The 23,206-nt window shown below is 44.3% G+C and overlaps 2 protein-coding genes across 2 annotated transcripts in view; one reads left to right on the top strand and one right to left on the bottom strand.

Annotated features, from left to right (window-relative positions):
- Positions 1–3,424, bottom strand: part of CAMTA1 (calmodulin binding transcription activator 1) — a 324,941-nt gene extending 321,517 nt beyond the window's left edge. The window contains exon 1 of the mRNA XM_055799761.1: positions 1,055–3,424. The gene's annotated coding sequence lies outside the window, so the exon portion shown is untranslated. The remainder of the gene's footprint in view (positions 1–1,054) is intronic.
- Positions 75–22,993, top strand: DNAJC11 (DnaJ heat shock protein family (Hsp40) member C11). The gene is made up of 16 exons (XM_055799762.1): positions 75–207; positions 3,780–3,909; positions 6,087–6,160; positions 7,301–7,402; positions 12,553–12,681; positions 13,378–13,500; positions 15,258–15,331; positions 16,309–16,498; positions 16,885–16,970; positions 17,413–17,529; positions 18,558–18,713; positions 19,017–19,086; positions 19,206–19,263; positions 19,952–20,094; positions 20,561–20,690; positions 21,330–22,993. The coding sequence occupies exons 1-16, from the start codon at positions 136–138 to the stop codon at positions 21,353–21,355; spliced, it is 1,680 nt and encodes a 559-aa protein (XP_055655737.1). The 5' UTR covers positions 75–135; the 3' UTR covers positions 21,356–22,993.
- Positions 22,994–23,206: the final 213 nt, after the last annotated feature.

Below are 23,206 nucleotides of genomic sequence, written 5' to 3' on the forward strand. Positions count from 1 at the left end.
GCGCGGGGCGGAGGCGCTGGGGCCGCCGGGCCGCCAGGGGGCGCGGCAGGGAGAGACCCGCGCCTCGCTCCCGCTCCCGCTCTCGCGCCGCCGCCCCGCCCTGCCGCGCGCGGCGCGGGGTGAGAGGTCGGGAAGATGGCGGCGGCCTTGGGGGAGGAGGTGCCGGACAACGAGGACTACTACTCGCTGCTCAACGTGCGGCGGGAGGTGGGCCTGGCGGCGGGGCGGCGGGCGGCGGCGGGCGGCGGGGCGCCGCCGCGGGGCGGGGCGGGGCGGGGCCGGGCGGGCCGTGACCCCGATGCCCGCCTCGGGCAGGCCGGGCTGGGCCGCTGCGTTGTGCCCAGGCGGGCGGCGGCGGCGGCGGCCTGAGCCGGGGCTGCGGGCGGCCGGGCCGGCGGCTGCGGCGGGGGCCGTGTGCGCTGCCCGCGGAGCGGGGGCGCGGGGGCGGCGGCCGGGCCTCCCCTCCCTTTCGGCCCGGTTGAGGGGTGTTTTCCCGGGGCGGGCGGCAGCCTGGGCCCCGGCTTCTCTCCGGTTCTACGCTCCTTCCTCTGTGGGTGCTTCCCAAATGCTTCCACATTGGAAACCCCTAGAAATTTTGCATGACACCTCTCTTGTCAAAAAAAGGAGCGTCGGTCATCCTTCATTGCATTTGTAAGAATAGAAGGTTATTAATTGATGCAGCCTTGTTCCACTAGAACAGCTTGGAGCTTAATGGATCTTAGTCTTAACTACTTTTGTTTTATAGTCTTAATTAGGTAAATCACTAAAGATCTGAATGTATAAACTGTGCTGTGGTTTGTTCCATCGCAGGCAGTAACAACGTGTGTGTATATATATACACCAGATATGTCTATATGTGTGTATATCTAACCAGATTTTTTGCGTGTTTCACTGCTGTCTGTTCACATGCGTCGGCCTAGATGTTAACAGCTTGAGCTGCAGGCGGCCTTTGTTGAACTGCTACTGCTGCATATAACGGGAGTTCAAACATTAGAAGCAATTCAGTCTGACAGCCTTGGAAAAACTTATCTTTGGAGTCCATGTCAGTACTTACGGCCGCAGTGGCGATCTCCTGTGTCTCGCTTGTGGAAATCTTTTGCATTTCTGAAGGGAAGAGGTGCGGCAGTCACCCTGTTTGTGAAACGATCCAATGCCATGCAATGGACCATGCTCTTTTTAGAAAAATTTCCGTGCGACTCTGGCCCCGGCCTTGTTAAAAGCCGGTGGGCCGTACTTTTAGATCACTCAACAGCTGTTGTAACTCACCCTCCCAAACGTCAGCAGTGTGCAGACGTAGAAGTTGGAAGAAAGGCAGAAATCAAACGAGGACTGCCACTGCTTGGGAGATTTAACAGCGAAGGCTTAATCGTTAACTTAGCTAGGCTCCCAGCTCTTCGGTAGAGGCTGAAACATTTGGGTTTGGTACAGCAGGGAGCTGGAAACCAAGTTAAAATGGTCTTCAAGGGAGTAGTTCCAACTGAGAGTAGTAGTTGCTTTGTTAATTACCCCTTGCTAATTAAATTCAGTTGTACTATCCTGCGCGAGCGGTGGAATGCAGTGAACTTGCACTGCTGTATGCTGAGCCAACTTTGTGTGATGTGGCAGCTGAGCTTAAAATAATAGTTAACCACTGAACTTTGCAGCCCCAATGAGGAGAGTAAGACTGCCAAGCAGCAGGTTTTGTGTATGCATGTATGTAAACATTTAATCTTTTATAGATTTCAGTCCACTAAAAATGTGGTGGAAAGTTTGAGAGGTTAAAGGAAGCTGTTTAAACCCCAAGCATGGAGATGGGACGCCTTTTAATTTTGCCCGGAATTTTGGTAATAAAAATGTAACTTACATATGATTATTACTGACTTATGTATTTCATTGCAATTTGAAATGATGTCAGTATTTCTTTAGCGGTTTCTAAGAGGCTATTGCTCATGAAATATTGAACAAATGACCTGAGCTATTCAATGATGATGAAATGCCCAATCTAACATTTTATTGAACGTGGCATTCATGAAAAATGAAACTGCTCATTTCTATTATATAATCAATAGCACATTAAACCATTTATCATTAATTTGATTAAAGAATGCCATTTTAAACCTGTATGTTCCCCTGCCTTCCTAGTTGAATTTAGATTTGATGTCCAAGAAAGCACAAGGTAGTAAAAAGAAAAAAGCTAATCCATAGCTGCCTTTACTGTCTTGGGGCCAGCAAATTTGGCAGGTCCCCTTTTGCTGTATCATTTAGAAACAGTAATGTGAAATAGTACAAGCATGCAAAGAAAACATTTTTTCTAAGTTGTCCTCAAAATCCAACGGATTTCTAGTTTTGGTACGCAAATGAATGCATTCCTTTAACAAAAACCCAGACCCTCCTTACCACAAGCTGGACAAAAGACGTTATTTTAAGAAATGAGTTTTTAGGGCCTTTGTTTCCACAGTGGAAGCCTGGGAACTGTGAAGGCTTTAGTCACTGAAGCACATTAAGAGTAAATGGAATTTGTGTCTCTAAACTCTGTTAGGGAAAGTCATTTTCCAGGTGCCCCCTTCTTGCTTGCTGGCATTGTATTCCTGTCTGTTAGAACCCGGGGCTGTAATAAAAGGGATGACATTTGCTTGGAGGAGGCCAGCGAGTAAACCCCTCGTGCTGTTTTGCTTATTCTACTCTTTGTATTTTTCCTCGTGTGGAGAAGTGGCATCCTGCTTCCTCTGCCCCAGAAACCGATTCTTGCTGGGAGGGACAATTTTGGAACTGGCCAGTTGGTAGCTCTGTGAAGCTGCATGTGCTGCCTGCACCTTTTGGGGAAGTTCTGCTTGATTTTGGCAACTGCACCTCTAAATGGGTGTTAACCAGCCCCCAGGGAACAGACAGCTGCTGCAGTACAAGGGCTGTTGCAGGAATGAGATGAGAAAGGGCCCAGGACTCTTCAGAGTCAAAAAATAATATTGCTGTGAGGTTGTCTCCTGAGAGATGATAATGAGAAGAGCGGGGGTTTTATTCTGTCAATTCTGAAAGAGCCATCCGAAATCTGTTCCCACCACATGTCTTTGGCATGAGGCCAGGTGCCGGCTGAAATTCCAGGGTGGTTGCGGTCAAGAACAGGGCTGGGTTTTTTTCTTGATGCATTTAGTGGCATGCTGTTCTTCTGGTTATCCATCTGCTGCAGGTGAGTGTGTTTTTGCGGGTGCCTTCATTTCTTACAGCCCAACAGAGTCCTTGCTGTACAGGAAGGGAGGTGCTAGGCAGCACAGCAATGAGGGCATGAGTATAAAACTGTATGTTTGCATTTCTTACCTTTACTGCTGTGGAAAGTCAGCGCTTTTACAGTATCTACTTGAGGGTTTGAGATTGAAATACAAGTAGAATTTGAAGTATACCTCTGGTTTTAAGTGGTGTGATCCTGAGGTGACTTTATTTTTTTCTTGCTCTTCTGCACTGAATTGAGGAGACAGTAGTTGCCTAATAAAAATAATGTATGAACACAGATGGCTTGTGTATTTGCCTTTTTTTTTTTTTTTTTTTTTTAGTTTTTATGCCTAGGTATACACTGATGAGCTGTTGCTGTCACTTGTTGTACTATAAATAGTGTGGGGAATACTGATGTGTATAACTGAACAGTTTATTAACTTATGTAATGAAACAAAAGTCCGTTCTTGATTTTGGGTAAGTAAAACTAGCGTAATGTAATAGCTGATGGACTTGTCTTTCAGGGCTGATCTTGTGAATGGCCTTTTTTCAGTAGCATTGGTTGTACTTTAATTCATTTTTTCTGCTTTTCACAGGCCTCTCAGGAAGAGCTAAAAGCTGCCTACCGCCGGCTGTGTATGCTGTACCACCCAGACAAGCACAGAGACCCAGAGCTCAAAACACAAGCTGAGCGCCTGTTTAACCTTGTTCACCAAGCGTATGAAGGTCAGTGGAAGTCCAAAGTTTGCAGAAGCTGTTTTCAGGGGTTTTCTAGGAGGGCTGTGTCCTTATGCATTTTGAAGACTATATATATTATTACAAAGTAATAATTAAATTTGCTGATACTTAGCAATGCTTTGTTTCCTGCTTCTGTCCTGTAAATCAGAGGAGCAATGCAATATAAATCCTGCAATGAACGACATGTGGAGTCTCTGTCTTATTTCCTGCATGTTTTAAATAGTCTTTTCACCACTTCCCTTACTTCTGAAAAGGCTCTCCTCTAAGAGACTGAAGACTGAACAGCTTCGAACAGAAAGACAATTTCATATTTTACTTTTGAACTGATGCATCCTGAGCTTCTGATCTCTTATCACCTGATTACAGTGTCCATTGATGTTCAGCAAGTTCTTCCATATGCTAAGACTGAGATAAGGACAATGGATTCATAGTCATTAGAGGGTTTTTTCTCATCCAAGGATGCCAAAGCCCTTTAAAAATATTCTGTATTAGGCCTTCATTTACTTAAACCCATAGGTAATACTAGTGTAACTGAGGCACAAGGAAGTGATTCATTAGAATTGGCTTGGAGCATTTTTGCACATGTCGTAAGAGGCACCTGGAATGCAAGTGGATTAGGACTCTTCTGCACTACAAAACACCAAACTAGGTGCCCGGTCCTGTAGCCTAAAGAGAAGGTAAAGCAAAATGATGAATAAATAATATTCCTCTATTAAACCTCAAAGATGAGCTAAAAACATTTTTTTTTTGCGCTCACATTTTCTGAATGATAAGTATTTGTTTCGTCTGGCTGGACATGAACATGGGTGGATTATTTTACGTTGTCCCTAGTTAGGGATTAGGACATATGGAAGCTTTTGCTGGGGAGAACAGAGAAGATCTTCCATTGGTGGCGTAGGGAATAAAAAGCCAGGATGCTTCAGTAATTTAATTTTAATGGGGTGAGTGGGTCTTACATTAGAGTCAGCTTTCCCTTTGATTTCTGTAGCTTTGCTTGGCTCTGTGTGGCAATGTATATGTAAATTGTTGCTTGTTTAGTACCAAATGTGAGTGTAATACTTTACAAGCAAAAGATTTTGACGTCTTGAAAATAAGCCACCCCACCTCCTGCCTATTTTCTCTCCCTCCTCTTCCTTCTTTTAATATCACATGACACAAGATGTATTTTATCAGAATTCATAAAAAATAGTATCTGCCTGTGACATTTAGCAAGTTCAATAATCTTCAGATAGTTCAGCTCAAAGCTCAATTACTAGTGTAAGCCTCTTTTTACCTTAATATATGCATCCAGCTCCCGAAAGACTCATCAGTTCCCCCACAGTCAAAAGAAATATATGATAATGGTAAAGCTGGTCTTGGAACCCAGTGGGAAAAATACTGAGGATTTTTTAATGTGGGTTTTATTTTTTTCAGGAAGGATTGGTATGAGAAATTATGCATTTAAATATGACTTACATTCTAAGATTCTTCTTAATTCTATGTGCAGTCTTTTTCCAAAGCAGCTGTTCTCCATATATTTTATTTTCTTCATTGCATTGGGTGACTTCTTGGGAGATTCAAATTCTACATGCCTTTTTGCAGTTACACTCTAGCTGATGTTTGGCCAGGCATGAACTGCCTGATGGAAATTGCCTTGTTGGTGCTTGGCATGTCCCACAAGTTTAGACTGTGTGGGAAGTGGTCAGTGGACAAGGGGTGGTGAGGAAGGCCAAAGAGAGGGAGCAAAGCACCGGAAAGCTTTGAAAGCTAGACAGAGGTAAATGTCATCCCTCCTCAGAAAGTTTCCAGGGACTACTATCTCTGAATTGCTAATAATCCCATTGATTGTTAGAGGGCTTAGGCCACCCTAGGTCAAAGAAAGCAATATTGAAAACCCCTGCTGTATATTCAGTTAGTCTGCATGTCTCTTTTGTGTCCTTTTCACTTACTGATTTTAGAAGTAAGGGGGGGGGGGGGGAAGGAATTTGTCGGGGGGGAAAGTGTGTCCTGTTAATACAGCATGTGAAAATGTTAAAGGGAGTTAATGTAAAAATTGGATGCAACTGTAGAACAACGTGTTTCCAGGATCTGTGCTTGAATTCCAGATAACACTAGCATGTTAGTCTGAAATTCGAGGAGAAGACCAAAAACTGAGTTCTCTCCTCTCTTTTGATTTCAACTTGCAGTGCTTAGTGATCCACAGACCAGAGCCATCTATGACATATATGGGAGGAGAGGACTGGAAATGGAAGGATGGGAGGTGAGAGAAATTTAGCAATTTACGGCCAGTGGAATTGACTAAACCCATCTTTATCTGACATTCTTGTTATATTGAGCTACACTGACACCTTGATGGTAATAAATGCCTGTTTGTTTGAAGGCATCCTTGTTTAGTTATTTCTGTCTCTGCTGAAACACCATGATGGATTTTCAAAGAAAAGTTAGGTTTTTCACTTGACAAGAGAGCAATAAACCTGACATTCAGAGTTCCCTAATAGGATATTACCATGACAGGCAACATCTCTGTCTGAGACAAATGCATCATTATTGTCCATCTAGCCTCATCTTTTTCACCTGAAACTTTTTCTTTCAGCATCAGCTAGCCTCTGAGTTTGACATTACTTTTTCTTTCTGAGCTTTTTGGGGTTGCTTTTTTTTTTTTTGGTTGGTTGGTTTTTATGGACTTGGAAAGGGAACTTGTCCATTTGTGGCTTTCCTGTTGTTAAGTCCCCTTGCTAGCCTCTGCCAGTCTTAAGTTGATTGCACTACGCTGCTTGCTGCAGAATGGTATTGTATTGGGTCAGGTCAGTGCCGACGTCGAGTTTGAAGTTAGCAGCAAGAAATGTGGAGCAGGGACAGCATGTAACAGACATTTTTGAGCTGCTCGTGGCAGACTTGATTTCATTTTGAAAAGCCAGATCCAATACTCTTTCTATCTGTACCTAGAGCCATATCTGCTTAAAACCCTCATTCCCTAAGCCACATAAGGTAAACAATAGCCTAAAACCACAAAACTCTCATGTATTTATTTTGTCTCGGGCCAGAAACATTCAGTTGTTTTAATTTTTGTGTCTATACCTAGTAAGTTAATGGATAGCTGTTGGTAACAGCTGTGCTGCAGTATCTTGTACGTGTGGTTTGAAAGCTATTTTCCCTGGTTTTGTCAAGGGAAAAGAAATAAAAAGACCAGTTTCCCTCCACTCAAAGCACAGGATTTTCTCTCATGCCTGCCATTTGATCTGGCCCAGCTGATTGCTTCCAAACTGTGAGCATTGACATTTGTGCAGAGTGGCTCACAGCAGCCGCAGGGGCAGCCAGGTCAGTGGACCTCTGTCCCATCAGCAGTGCAGTACCCTGAAGATCCTTCTCCTGGTAATTTTTTTTTCTTTTTTTTGAGCAGGTTGTGGAAAGGAAGAGAACTCCAGCTGAAATCAGGGAAGAATTTGAGCGTTTGCAGAGAGAGAGGGAAGAGAGAAGGCTGCAGCAGCGAACTAATCCAAAGGTAAGCAATGACTTTATCCTAGTCTCAAGAGGAATCTGTAAGTTATCACAAATGTGCAGGGTGTGAGAAGCCTAGATGAGGGGTTACAGTAAATGGCCTACAGTAAAAAGCCTACACTTTGTGAGTTACTTTTCCTTTTTGAATATGCAGTTTCTCTGGAGAATGTAAGGAAAACAGCTAATTTTTTGGACAGTAATCTTCTATTGAAAGTTCTTTTTTTTTTTTTTTTTTCATTGAAACACAGTGCCTCTTTTGGCAATTCCAAGAAAACAGACCTAACGCTGAAATATTTATGATTTCTTTCCAAGTATTCCAAATGAAAATGAAACTCCCTGCAGTTACCTGACAGGTTTTCCCTTCAGCACTGCTGTAGTGTCACAACAATGCGGGGAGATAATCAAAGGCAGCATTGAAACCAATGAAACATGCGAGGCAGCTCCCGCACCAGCTGGGTAGCAGAACTCTTCCGGCTGCAGCTCAGTGAGCAAACTCAGCCTGAGCAGGGTTGGGGTCTTGCCAGTTTCACAGTTAGTGCCTGTTTTAGGAAAGCTTGATCACGCTCTCAGGATGAGAATCATCCAGTATTCCATTCCCATCTCTCAGCCTGTTTGAGCAGCCATAAACTGGTACTAAATGACTCACCTCGCAGCTGAATCTTGGCTGTTCAGGGAAGATGAACAGAACCGTGCTGAGGATGATGTCCTCGTGGTAGCATTGGGATGGCAGAGAGAGATGGTGATGGTGATTGACCGCTGCTTCCTCTGTCACCTGCTGCAACTGGGATACTCTGACAGTTCAGAGTGCTAATGGCTTTGATGGCTCTGGGCTTGATAAGTACACTAGGCAAGCCCGGGTTTCGTCAGGATTGTCACCAACAGGTTTCACAGCTTGTTGAATCACAAAATTCTTGGTTTTCATGCGGTGAATAATGTTAATCCAAGAGCTGCATCTATGCTCACCAAATTTAATCATACTTCAGTTTATCTGTATTTTTCCTGGGTTTTTTTGCTCGTACTATTGGGGTCTGGTTTGTACCTGTTTTTTGAAATGTGTTGGAAATCTGTTTCTACTGCGTGGTATAGAATTGCCCCATGGTAGGGTAGCCTTAGTTTTCTTCTGTCTAGCCCAAGGTAACCGTGCAGATACGTACGCACACAAACTTTCTCCATTGTGAAAAAATAAACTGTAATGAGACATCAATACTTATTTTCTTTTTAAATGCTTCTGTTCTTGGTGGAAAACTGGGTATCCCCAGAGCTCTCACTGGAGGCTTGCAGTCAACACAGAGTCTGCATCCTGAAGCACGGATGTCTGTACTCTTTCGGTGGCTTTGAAAGAGGAGGTCTCCTGTGTCATTGCGTTCATGTGTGGACTTGTTGAAACTTAACTTCTGTAACCTGAGAAACAGACTACCAGTTGATTAACTACTGTTGGTTTTGAAGACTGATAGTGTTTTTTATGGTCAGTTTAAAATCACAATGTTTTCTAGTGGACAGAAGCTTGAGTGCAGTAACGCTTAAGACTGCATCATAAAAATGCCCATCTGAGAAGACCTGTAATGTTTTGAGATATTCACCTTGGTGCAGACTTTGGATCTGCGCTGGTCTTAGCAAAGCAAATCGACTAATGCAGGTCAGCAGGCTGTCATGGATAGTGCACAGACACTGAGAACTTGTTTGTACTGGAAAGGTAAATAAGCGTAAGGTGTTACGTGAGTATCTGCTGAGAGCATTGTTCCAGGCAGGAAGGGATTTCTGGATGCCACAAAACAGGCAAGTTGAACTCTCTCTGCTGGCGATGAGGGTGATTGGGGTCAGCAGCGTATTCTTGGAGAGGGGAATGGTTATCTCCACCTCACGAGTCCCTGTGACTTCAGGAATTTGACATTTTATCTGGGCGCCTCACTGTGGCAGTGAGCAGTAAAAAGCGGAGCTGCATCATGAGCCTCAGCCTCTGTGTCCTGTGATAAAATTAGCCATCTGGGTGTTTACAGCAATTGCTGATTGGCAGCCTATAGAAATGGCTCTCCAGGCAGTGTTCCTGTGGAATTAGGTAGCACAGCTGTGATCATTTCATACACGAACACAAGTTATTTTAAAATTTCCAACATTTTGTCAGTTCTAGAAAATGGTTCCAGCAAAATAAAGCATTTTAACCAGAAATGTTGAGCAATAACCAGATGTAGGCAATTTGGCAGGTTTCGAATTGAGTCTATTATTTGCTTTTAGAGCTTTGTTTTTGCTTTCAAAGAGATGCAGAAGGGTTGAAAAGTTCACTCCTTGATTTGAGAAGAACCACTTCCTGTTAGCAGAAATTAAATCCCGTTATTTTCCTGCTGCGGAAGGTCAACATCTAAGAAACGCAGTCCCTCAAGGCTTAGTCTGGCACAGCTTCCATATGGCACATTCCAGAAGGTACATCCCTAAGAAAACAGGCAAGGAGGGAGTATATTCTTCTCTGGCACACCTCTTAAATCCATCAGTAAACTGTGTTTCATATTCACAGGGTGGAAAATGAAGGTGATATTTAAAAGATGATATCAGATAACAACAACTCTGATGGTTCTGTAGTGCTGTTTCCAGCTTCCTGCCCTGTGGAGCTGGTGTGCTTTGCAGCATGTTGTGTGCGTGCACCGCCGACTTCTGAGCAGAGCTTTACAGCTTTTTCCCTGCTGCTCTTTCTTTGGGGAGGGCTTTTTCATTTCCAGTGCTTTGAGCAGGTGGCTGATGGGGAGTTGCAAGCGGCAGCGGTCCCCTCTATTATCCGGTGGCATAGGGGCTGCTGTCGTTCTCTGGGAATATTTTTAACTTTACCATCTGCTGCTTTTCCTGTGCTTGCACCCGAGCCAGTTTCCTTGCCAGGATCTATAGACCTCTGAGGGTGACTTCACCTGCTTGGCGGGAGGTGAAATGTCTACACGGAGGCCACCACTCACTTCAGAAAAAGGCAGCTCTGTGGAAGTTCTGCTGAGGGAGGGAGCAGAGATGCTCCTTTCCTCAGAATGGGACTTAGGGATTTTCATGGATAGGTTCAGGTGTTTCCTTTTTTCATTGGGAGTGATATTTCTTCTAAATTTCGTAGATATGAAAAAGGAAATCGTAACATTTTGAGTATAATGGAAAGGAAGTGCATTGATTTTCAGGAATGTGTGTGAACCTTGGTGCATCTTGACAAAGGGTACAAGCATTGCAAGACAAACAAACATAGTATAGTAAGATGTTTTTCAGTGGTGGTCGGTTGGGTTTTTTAAGTGCGAACTCTTCGGCAAGCTTTACTGCTGCTTATATTCTGGTCTGAGTTGAAAACATGCAATTTTCTGTCTTTTTGCCATTCCAATTCAGCATGCTTACTACTCAGCTTGATATCCCTTGTTTAAAAATGTTTAACTTGGAATTTAAAGTTGCAGTCTGGCAAAGGTTCTGCACTGAATGTGGCACTCCCCATGGAAAACCTTTCTTTCCATTGATCTTGGGTTTGACACTTCCTTGAATTGCAGAGCATCAGGGAAAAATGGAAATAGTTCTCTCTTGCTAAAATAAACGCTCACCTGTATTCAGACATGTTTGATTGGTCACTCCGGAGTGCATTTGCTGGAATTTCAGTGGTTGTGCACTTTTCTCTTTCTCTCTGGCTGTTCTACTCCGTGTCTTTCCAGAGGGCTGGAGAGCACTGCGAGGCTGCGCCACTTCCCAGGCAGTTGGCAGTTTTGCTTTGCTTCGCTTTTATTTTGGCCTCGTTTCAAGGAACAGCACAACGTAGGAGAGGGCTGAAACCGAAGAAGGTGTAGCGTCTGGAGAGCAGATCCTTGAAGGTGACTTTGCAACTAGTTCCTGAAAAGTAGTCTTCTGCATAAAGGGCAGGAGCTCATCCGTGGTGCTGCCACAAACAGAACAATGAGCATAATTGCTTTGAAATTAGCCAGGCTGCCAAGAGAAATTTGTAAACAGTTGGGGCACAGCCCCTGTTCCAGAGTTCTCCTGGAAATAATCACACCTTCCCGTGTAAAAATAGTTATCCAGTTTTCGCTGTGTAAGAAATCAGAAAATAAACATTGAGAAGAGGTCTGGAATCTCCGCAGCAAATAAAGTTGGAAGCCAAACCAGGGAGAAGTTTTGAGCCCTGTCAGACACTGCAATTCTTCCTGTATTTATGGTTCAGCATTTGATTAGAGTGGAATGAGCAAGGAAAAATGCTCGCTCAGATTGAAATAAGAATTTATTCCATCCATACTTGGTCTCTGTGCAAGTGGGTTTTGTACCTACCTAGCCACTGAGTTTCTTGATACAAATTGCTCAGAGTTCATTTTGTGCTTGTGCACAGAGGGGTTTTTTTTTATTGCAGCTGGTACATTTTATATGAGCTGGAATGCTGTTTAATAGGTCTATAGGGAAGGTTTCCAAAGCCTTTTGAAGTTATATGACTCAGACAAGGATCTAATTGTGCCCTTTCCAAATAAACCCACTCTTGCAGTTAGTCTGAGTGAGCACAGCAGCAGGTAGCCAGACTGTTTAGCTGTGGCCTAGTTTTTTGGGGGAGTAAGCTTTTCTATGGTCTGAGAAAGACTTTTAGCAAGTGGTAAGTATTTTCTGTCTTTGTCAAGCTTTTCTGATTGCGAGATACAAACAAGGAAAACCAGATTTTTGACCAACAGTCAGTTGCAAGTGGATGATGCAGCTCAAAACTAAGTTCTTTCAGATAACTCATAAGAAGAAAGCATTTAGAGGAATTCTGGCTGAGTTCTGCTGAGGAAAATAAATTCCTAAAATATATTATTTCAACTTTAAGATACTGACAAAGCAGAGTCAGTTGTGGGGGAAGAGGAAAGCTGCTGTGTAAGTGTGTTCTACCTATTTCTGTCATGCATCACAATAGAAAAATTACCTACTAGTATTACAAGTTGCATTCCTGCTGAAAAACTGTCTTCTACCCAGTGTATTTAATGATTTATATTGCTGTTTTGGAATACTGTAATCATTCCGTTTTGTTTGTCTTGAATGTGTAATAAATGCATTTTAGAGTGGAAAAGGTAATTGCAGAACAAGAAACACAGCAAAAAAATTTAATCATATACAAGAATGGTTTAGCTATTTGGCCTGTATGTCTTGGATGTTTGTTAATGCTAAGTACTTGTTCCACTTGTCGTTCCTTAGGGAACAATTAGCGTTGGAATAGATGCCACCGACCTCTTTGATCGTTATGACGAAGAATATGAAGATGTGCCTGGGAGCAGCTTTCCTCAGATTGAGATAAACAAAATGCACATATCCCAGTCCATTGAGGTAAGGAGGGCAGACACTGCTGCTGGTGTGGGGCAGGGCTTGAGCTAATGAGGCACTACCGCACAAGCAACGGAAAACGACACGCTGCTCAGGGGGTCCTCGTCTTAATTTGTGGAGGGATGCAATTACCAGCATGGGTGGGAAGAGGAGGCTCAGTTCCAGCAGAACGGCGTGCTGACTGTTCAGCTTGTGTTTGTGTGGCTGGTTTGTAGGCTACAGCAGTCCTGCCTTCCTGCTCACAGGGAGGCTCAGTCATGATCGAAAGCAGGTGTCTAGTTCTCGCTAAACATGGAGTATTTAGCGTATGAAAACAAATGATTCCCAGTTTTGAGGGTGTGGATAAGGAAAGCAGGGGGAGTGTTTCCTCTGGTACCGAGAACCGAAAAAGTTTAGTCTGCTAGCAAGATTAGAAGGGCTTGTAGCTCAGGGTCAGGACTTCAAGATGGTCTGTTAAAGGTGTCACAGATGTCTGGTACAGTAAGAATTATCTCATATTTTGCCATACTTGATCTTCAACTATAAAGTTTAGAGCAAGTGTGGCCATGTCTGGTTCAAAAACCTGGCCTCAGTGGATGACAAGGAGTCAGCTGGAGTGTTTCCTATCTCTCTGCAGCCATGGTTATGTCCTTGCAGAATATGCATTAAATGTGTGACTTGGCATCAGAGTAATTGGCAACTATATATTCATTTTTTCAGGCACCGCTGACTGCCACAGACACAGCAATACTGTCTGGTAACCTTTCCACCCAGAATGGCAATGGAGGTGGATCGATTAATCTTGCTCTGAGACGAGTGACGTCTGCCAAGGGATGGGGAGAGGTAAGAGTACTAGCTGTTAGGCATTTTTCTATCCTGTCTATTTCAGGCTGCTTGGATTAGTTACTGAGTATTTATTTCCTTTACAGAACTCTAGCTCTGTTTCATCTTTCATTTTCTACATTCTGTAGAATGTAGGAAAAGGAGTTCTCAGAGGAATTTGACAAAAAGGGAAGGCCACACCTTGTGTTTTTTCTTAATTTTTTCCCCTTTCCACTTGGCTGTGCATTTTGTACTTCACTTGTGTTACCTTTGTCTCTAGCCTTTCTGATTTCACTGTCTGAAGGCTCTTGGGTGCCTTCTGGTGCTGTGAGCGTGCACCTTAGGGCAGCGTGACAGTTTGCCTTCACGTCAAAAACTGCTCTGCTCACAAGGGAAGAAGTTTTGGGGGAAAACATTTTGACTCCCAGGCAGATATGATCTAAGCAGCTGGAAGGTCCCATGTTACCACCTGCAAGTTGCACTCGCTGGACCTGTAGCTTTGAGATGCTCATGGCATCGCTGCAATGGCTGGCAGTTGGCTGCTTTCTGTGCCTTTTTGCACACTAGGTCCTGCTAACCTGTTTCCTCATCCTGTGAGAAGTGGGATTTTTCCTCTTGTTTGAGAATTCATAGACTGGAGGCATTTGATTTGCGTCATGATATAATATGGGTAATATAGTGTTGTGGTTTAACCCCAGCTGGCAACTAAGTACCACGCAGCTGCTTGCTCGCTCCCCACCCCCACCAGAGGGATGGGAAGGAGAATTAAGAAAAGGAGGTGAAACTCAAGGGTTGAGATAAGAACGTTTTAATAACTGAAATAAAATTTAAAAAATAGTAATAAAACAATTGCAGTGAAAAGGAGGGAGAAGGAGGGAGGAATAAAATCCAAAAGGAAGGGGGGAAAAAAAACCCAAGTGATGCATGATACAATCGCTCACCCCCACTTACCAATGCCCAGCCAGTCCCTGAGCAGCTATCAGTGAGAAACTGAAAAGTCCTTGGCTTAGTATAAACATTACCTAGTGACAACTAAAAACATCGGCATGTTATCAACTTTGTTCTCACACCAAATCCAAAACACAGGACTGCAAAAGCTGCTAAGAAGAAAACAAACTCTATCCCAGCTGAAGCCAGGACATACAGGAACTTCTGGATATTGTCATGAGCCAGTTGACTAAAAAGGTTTTTTTAAAACCTGTGCAATAAACTTATTTGGGAGAGGCAGATGTAGTAGGAACTGCTTGTGCAGATTTTGTCATAGGAAGTGTCAGGTCCAAGAACTGCTTCTGTTAATGAGACCGAACAGCACCAAATAAACGTTGACTGGCAGCCCTGGAAGTCACCCGGACTGGGGGATGAAGCAGCGGGCGCATTTTGCAGACACTTGAGACGGTGCCGCAGCAGAACTGACAGCATTACTGTGAGGCTGTCCTGGGAAGGACGCTTGTCCTCAGACAGCAGCAGCTAAGCCTTGTTTGCTATTGTGGGGCGATGAGGGAGGTGTTTTCTCCCTTTGCACTGGAGCACCCAGAGCAGATGCTCGTAGTAGTAGCCTGTAGCACCACAGAACTGGCTTTGTTTTACTCACGATGACCCTACTCAGTGAGACAACTCTTATTCTGAGGGCAAAGGTAGCAGAAAAGAGAGTATGCTGATGTGGTAAATGTTACTCAGATCTGTAAAATGTCTGTGTTGTAAATGACACTTGTGAAGTACTTCATCACTGTTGTAAAAGGTGTTTTCTTCTAACAATTTGGCATTGTGCATTTAAACAGTTGGAGTTTGGAGCAGGAGACCTTCAGGGACCTCTCTTCGGTCTGAAGATATTCCGTAATCTTACACCAAGATGGTAAATATTAGAAAAATGATCTAATGATTAACACTGCACACTGAGGAACTAAACAGCTTGAATTCTCTTCCATGTTAATTCTGGATTTGTTTTCTGTCCTACAAAATAGGTATTTCTTCTTTAGAATTAAGGTCATGCTTTAGTACTGATCAAGACGCTTGTATTCTTTTTGTGCATTAGTGTCTTCCATTTTCATACTTCCAGTTTAAGGAAGGTCTGTCTTCCACATCCTTAGATTTGTATTTGATCTTGTCATGATTCATAATACTTTAAGAGTGACCTCACAATCAAAGCAACCCCCTCTGGGAGCAGAACAAAAATTGGGGGAGCTCTTCTGGAGCTTCCATGTGTGAGATGGAGTTTCTGTCAGCAAAAGAGGAGACGATATGTCATATTTTAGGAAGTGGTGCCAGATTTGCCACTATCCTGGCGTCTGCTTACAAATGAATAGAGGTCTCGCATTGCAAAGGAGAGTGCAAGGTGAGGGTTGTGATTGAAGACATATGTTAGACCATCATAGGTGCTGGTGTGGACTTTCTTCTTTTTATATTTTCTAATTTAGTAAATATGCCATTCCTCAGAGCTTATGCAGGAACGTTGCTCCCTGTAGAATCCGTTAATGCTGGGGTTTGGAGCTGATGCTTGATGATTATTAAATATCAGGGCTCCTATCTTCTAGCAGCTGAGTGTGCCACCTCTGTGGAAGACCAGGACTTTATCTGCCTAGGACAAGAAGGGTAAAGGCTGAAAGGTAGCCTGCTGCGCTGGCTGCAGTGTTGTGGCACAGACCAATAAACTAGGGCATGAGCCTGCTCTTCTGTGCGGTGCTTTGGTCAGTACAGTCTCAATCCTGAAACCACCGTGCTCTTTGCAGGGTAGTCCCTGCATATTCAGCTTGGCTCCTGGGCGAGAAGGAATTTGAGGCCATCTGGGAGCCCGAGTTTTATCACTGATAAGGCTGTCCTTATTTCTCCTAGTTTCATCACTACAAACTGTGCCCTGCAGTTTTCATCGCGCGGGATCCGCCCAGGCCTCACCACGGTCCTAGCCCGCAACCTTGACAAGAACACCATGGGGTACTTGCAGTGGCGGTGGGGCATCCAGTCAGCCATGAACACTAGTATTGTCCGGGATACAAAAACCAGCCATTTCACTGTGGCATTACAGGTGAGAGTCCTGTTGCTCTACACGGGGGACAGCGAGACCACCCCAGGGGAGTGAGGTGCCTCGGCTTGTCTGTCCCGGCAGTATTTTGCCTGGGGACTAGAGGATAACCGAGCGGTTGGTACTGCCTCGTGTGGGCCTGGTACATAGGTAACCAGCTGCATTTGGCAGAGCACAGCCCTGCACCAAACACTGTCATATCTGGTGTGGGGCAGATTGGATTGGGGTCAGGACGCACAACACAGACTGCAGAGATTGCAGGCTGTGGCAAGTAAGCGGCAAGCATCGTTACGTTTTTTGTGCCACTTAAAGGATAGGAAAGGAAATTGGGGGGAACGTTCAGTGGTGCTGAGGGAACATTTTCATTCATTTGTTCTCTTGCGTTTCAGCTGGGAATCCCCCATTCTTTCATGATGGTCAGTTATCAGCATAAGTTTCAGGATGAGGATCAAACACGAGTGAAAGGTTCTCTCAAGTAAGTGTGCAAGAGGAAATTCACATTGCTCACAGCCTGAAGAATTGGTCGTCTCCTGCTGTTTTAGGCTTCCAGGTTCCACACAAATGCTTCTGTGGTCTTTGGGAATGTGCTTTTGCATTGATTGAATCTGGTGAATGCTGAGGTAAATGTCTTGGAGGCTTAGCTCTGTGTGCCTCTGAATAAGTGGGACTGAAAATACTTGTGTGTGGTACCTCTGCATCATCACCAATTAGAAAGCTGGAAGTCCTTCTAGTCTGTTTACTTCTTGACAAACTGCAAAGGCTAATCTTATCTTGTAGGTACACAGTGAATCTTCCAATAGCGAACACCTGCTGAGCACAGATGTATTTCCATGTTTTGCTTGTTGGGGAACAGGATTCGGGAAAGAGAAATTCAGAAGTTTTCCCTGTCTTACCAGTTTTTGGTTCTGTCGTTCTAGGGCAGGTTTCTTTGGGACCATAGTGGAGTATGGAGCAGAGAGGAAGATTTCCAGACACAGCATTTTAGGAGCAACCGTCAGTGTTGGTGTTCCCCAAGGAGTGTCTTTGAAAATCAAGTCAGTTCACGATTACAACTCTAGATTGCAGAGGCTGACCATAACCTGCATTATTCTATTTCTGATATTCAGGTGGGAAGGTCCCAGTCTTAGGGCAATACAGGTATATTGATCGATCACTACAAAAGGCTGCAGCTGCCCTCACCTCTAACACAAGCGGTGCCCGTCGGAAGCGGTGTGCCTTTTGCTGGTGTTACTCTGGGCCTGAGCTGCCTCTTTCAGGACTAGTGTGTCTGCATGTCTGTGCATGAGCACGCATCAAAATTGGCTGAAAATAACAGCTTAGAGTGAGGTTCGGAGCATTATGGTAAGAAATAGTAGAAATAGTAGAAATGGATCTGATTGCATTCTGGTTTTATAATGCTGTACACAAGTGTATACTGGAATTATTGAATTACCATTAACTAATTAGGTAATTTTACTATTAATCAGATGCAATTCCCAGAGAGGGGCAGAATTCTTTGAGGGTTCATGTACTGTGGTGCACGTTTAATGAGTGCCAGCAGATGCTGTGCCAGGATGCCAAAACTACTGTAAAGCCACGAAGAACTTGATCCCCAGAAAACTAATGTTTTCTAAAATAAATATTATTATAAGCATCAAAAGAGTATTAATGTATGCCTTCCTTAAAGGCACATACCAGTATTGTGCACAAAGACTTTCTGTGTAAGCATTTTTTTTTCTTTTGATGGTTATGTTGGTCCCTGTCCCTGGTGAAATTAATGACTAAATAAATTCTTCTAAGATTTTTAAAAAAAAAAAAAAAAAGAACACTTTAGAATGGTCAGGTACTGTCTCAAGAGATGTCTGCTACATAGAAGTCTGGCTATGGTTGGTGTCAGCTGTCTGTCTTACCATTGTCTTGTTTCATTTTGTTGGATTTTCACATTTATGAGCTCACCATTCACATCTCCTTTGGTTCAGCAGTTGTTCAGCAGCATACGATACTGCTAAGTGTACTTAATCAAGTACATGAAACACTGCATTTCCTCTTACCTTTTTTTTTTCTTTTTTTTTTTTTTCTCCAGGTTGAATAGGGCTAGCCAGACCTACTTCTTCCCTGTCCACTTAACAGATCAGCTGCTTCCCAGTGCTGTATTCTATGCCACCGTGGGACCTCTAGTTATCTACTTTGCCATGCATAGGCTAATCATTAAACCCTACCTCAGGGCACAAAAGGAGAGGTGAGCTTGCAAGACTGTTTTTACATTCGGAGCTGGGAAGTCCCACTCGGGTTCTTCTGAGAGCCTGGTGCAAAGGTTGCAATATCCAGCTAAGGCACTGTGGTCCTCTGCATCATCAGTGCTACTGAGTTCCGGAAGCCTACAAAAATACCTTGAAAGGTGGGGAAGAACCTTAAAACCAAGCTCATTTGTGTTGGGTTGGGGGTCAGTTGTAATTGGGCTGGGTAAGTAGGCATCTGCCACTTCGGGGCTGAACCCCCACCACTGTGTAGAGCTGATGTCATATTGACTTCCTTATGCCAGAGAGCTGGAGAAGCAAAGGGAGAGTACAGCCAGTGACATGCTCCAGAAGAAGCAGGAGGCTGAAGCTGCGGTGAGTCTTTTTTGTAACTTTCTCCCCTTAGTTAAAGGAAGGTGTTTTCACTCCAGCTTTTCTCTTCTGGATGGTGTCTGACACTGCTCGATTTTGCTCTGCCTCTTGTGTTGGGACAGGTGCGGTTAATGCAAGAGTCTGTCCGGAGGATAATTGAAGCGGAGGAAGCCAGAATGGGTAAAGATTACAGCACCATTTACTTGTTCCGTAAATTTGGAGAGGGGAAGGAACAAAACAAAGGCTGGGTGGTTGAGGGAGGGAAATGCAAAATACCGTTTCTTCGTTCCCTCTCCTAATGAAGCACAGCATAATCGCTGTTGCACGCGTAGTGGGGGTGTTCAATTACAATTCAGCTTTATGGTGTCTGAGCGTGGTAGGGATCCACTGAATGTTATCTTGGGATAAGCTGTGGGCAGGGTGAAGACAACAGTCTGGAATCGCCTCTCCACAAAAGAGGGGTGTGTGTGCAAATACATGCAAAAGTTCTTGTCTGAAGTTTAGGTTTCACTGATCTCTAGCTTACACAGTTTGCTCCTGGCCCATAATTGAAATCTGCAATTGAAATCTGCTTTCTGATGTTTGCTAGCAATTTCCAAGAGAGAATGTTCTGAAGTGAGCTGGCACCCACTTAGACTGCCACATCAGTGTGGCATCGAAGTCATGTCACTCTGTCCTAGTGCTGAAGATTGCTAACAAACAGCCAAGTAGAAATGTTCTTCCGTCTTGAGAAGCGTGGGTCTAGGCAAGGAGATTTTAAATATCATAGAAAGCAAGGGAAAATGCTGGGATGGTCTTTTCATCAGTGTCTTGTCTAGCTGTTGGTGGGAAACCTCTCATCACATCTGTGATTTCATGTGAAATGCAGGCTTGATTGTAGTGAACGCTTGGTATGGGAAGTTTGTTAATGACAACAGCAGGAAGAATGAGAAGGTGAAAGTAATAGATGTGACTGTGCCCCTGCAGTGCTTGGTGAAAGACTCTAAACTCATCCTCACAGAGGCATCCAAGGTACGTAGCTGTTCTGTCAAAGCCCAGACTCAAGGGCTCGAACATGTGGCACAATTTCTGTTGAACCATATGCGTTTTCTCCAGTGTGCTTGAAGCTAGTGACTCTAGATCAATGTACAGAAGCCATTTACATACCAAGTGATGTAAACCTCCAGGGACTTCTGTTTCTGTGGGCATTGCCAGTGCCAAAGAAACAGCATCTCTGAATTTGCACTGTCCCTGGGACAGTGTGTGTTGCAGACTGGAGCTGTGCACCAGAAACTTCCCCACCCCCTGATTCACTCTTTTCTTCATTTAGAACTTGCCACTGTGGAGGCAATTCCTTAGCTTCTTGTCTCATCTCATTGGCAACAAAACTCCCTTTTTTTAATGATGCCTTGTTCTGGCAGTAGTAGATGGTTTTGGTCAGCTGAGGAGCTGTGAAAGTCCATTCCCTGATGCTCAGTCTGTCCTTCTGTGGTTCAAGGCTGGGCTTCCAGGTTTCTACGACCCCTGCGTGGGTGAGGAGAAGAGTTTGAAAGTGCTTTATCAGTTCCGAGGAGTTCTGCACCAAGTGATGTCAGCTGACAACGAGGCCCTTAGGATACCAAAGCAATGTAAGTAGCAAGAGGCGCCCTGCTTCTTCCTTCAGGGACCAGTAAAGGATCGCTGCAGCCCTGTGTGGTGAAGCACACGGAACTGGGGTTCAGAACTGGGGTTACTGCAGTGCCTCACGAGTGACCTAAAAGAGCTCAGCAGCACCACAGCAGCTGTTTATACCATCTAACCTTATACATCTACCTGGAGTTGGAGGCAGAGGCCCCCTCCAGCTGCTGGTGTGCCTGCTGGGCAATTCACAGCATTGGGTTGCCCTTTGAGGACCAAATTGAATGTATGGAGGCAAGTTGGAGGCCTGAGCCAGATTCCTTCCTCAGCCCCATTTATCCATCTGCCAAAATATTTTCCCTGCCAGATTAATTTTGTGAAACTGGTATCTGCTAGTGACAAGTTTTCCTGGCACCCCCGTAGGCCTGGGGGTCAGCTAAGGAGCACAAACCTCTGTTTACTCTGTCCCAATTCCAGAGGCATATCCAACTTACAAAGCTTCCCTAAGTATGTTGGAGGTGTATGTGAATCGTGGTTAATTAGTGCCCAGAAATGTTCCCATCTGTCCCTGGTACGGTGGTAAGTTCAAGCTAGGATGCCTCCCGTCCAGCAGAAGGGGCATGCATCCACGTATTGTTCTCATCCGACAGCTCACAGAATCGATGCAGATGGCTAAACTGGTGAGAGCGGTGCGTTCCGTTACAGTACCTGCGTCAACAGAAATGGCAAAACCTTCCCCCGGACGCTACAAGTTTGAACAGAGACATTTTTATTTTTACTATCCGTATAGCAGGTGGTGTCCTCCCGGTTATGTTAAGAGACAAAATGAGAGAACCTGCTTCTCCAGGTGGCACCAAGGCAATACTTCTCTGAATTGTGGCTCAGTAACCAATAAAGCAACGTGACTCTGAATGCGCAGTGCTTTCTGCTGAGGTTGCGCGAGAGGGCAGTGAGCACCACCCGCCACGCAGCCAGCTCTTTCCTGCTGCGATTTGGCCACAGTCCGTTTGTGCAGTCTCACCTGTATCTTCTTGCACTGAGCAGGGAAGAAGACGTGTTGTTCTCACCTGTCCACATACTTCCTGGGGTAGGTAACACACCTTTTTCTGCTCCTGAGGGGAAGTTAAGTTCTCTGGCCACCTCCTGGAAGTCCTCTGTGCAAATCCTTTTGTTGAAAAGAGGACAGAGATGGTTTTCCATCTCAAATCTGTATTGGAAATGTACTTGTTAAGAACAGGTATGTTTGGAATGAAGTTCTTTGCCTTTTGTAGTAACATGGACCTCTTCAGCATGAATCCGTCCAGCTGCTAATTTCAAACACTGCTATTCCAGACAAGGACACGAGGTATAATATTCTTACTAATTCTTCTGCCACCTAGAACCATGTACTATCACGGTTTTCAAGAAGAGAGGAAAGCAAGTGGGGCAGAAGGACAGCAATTTTATTTCCTTCGATTCTGATGCTGCAGCTGTCTCTTCCCATCTAATTTATTTCTAGGAAAAAGAGGAACGTAGGTTATAGGAGTAAACCAGACCAAAGCGAGGAGAGATGCCAAATGGGTAAAACGCTGAAAACATAAAATTCAGCTGCCCTTTCGAAAAAGCACCAGTTATGACATAAATCCATTGGATTAACCTTGCGTAGAAGCCATGCCAATGATTTAGCAGCAGAAAGGGCAGTCCTGTTCTAGTGACACAGCAGATGGGAACAGCAGCCTTGTAGTATCTACTACACACTGTGCCCATCAGCACTACTGAGGCTTTTTCATAGAGGAAAGGAATAATTGTAGCTGTTTCCTAGTCACGGTTCTGCTCTTGGTGAGTCCTAGAACAGCCTTCATTGCTTCCATGTCAGAGACCCGGGGGGGGGGAACCCCAACCTGTGCCAGCAGTGCATCATTGCTCTTGACAACTATTACCATAAATCATTTCCCAACATGTACCTGGCCCCTTTTTCTTTGCAACTGTGGTTCTCTTTGCTCAAGTCATTGTAGCAGAATTAGATTTCCAAAAGCAGACTTAGTTGAGTCAGTCTGAAAGAGGTGTTCCCCACTTCTAAAAACCAAGTTTATACGATGAATTTGTTTTAGTTAAAAAAAAAAAAAAAACCACAAAAAAAACCACCAAAAAAAGCCAAGCAAAACCTTTCAGCTGTGAGCAGCTCCTGGTGCAGGATTTTATTTCACTTGCAATCAGTGTTCTGTTGATAAGAAATTAAATGTAAAATGTGCAATAAATTATATTCAGCTGAAAAGCAGCCCACATTCCCTTTGCATCTGTGGGACACTCTTGAAAATAAACTCCTGAAAAGCGAGAGTTGCAGGTTTTGTAAATGTAACTGCACCCTCTGTCACGTCCTGCTTATTGACTTCTGTTGATGGCTTGTATGTGTGACAGTTGAACTGGGCAGGAATCTCTACCAGAAATTCTTTTTTCATGTCTTACCACTACATAAAGTGTATGGTCAAGAGTGAGAGCTGGTCCGTAGTGACTAGGACGTGGCAAAATACTCCCAGGCGAGGACTGA

This window comes from Falco peregrinus, chromosome 3, assembly GCF_023634155.1.
Source record: "Falco peregrinus isolate bFalPer1 chromosome 3, bFalPer1.pri, whole genome shotgun sequence".
NCBI lineage: Eukaryota > Metazoa > Chordata > Aves > Falconiformes > Falconidae > Falco > Falco peregrinus.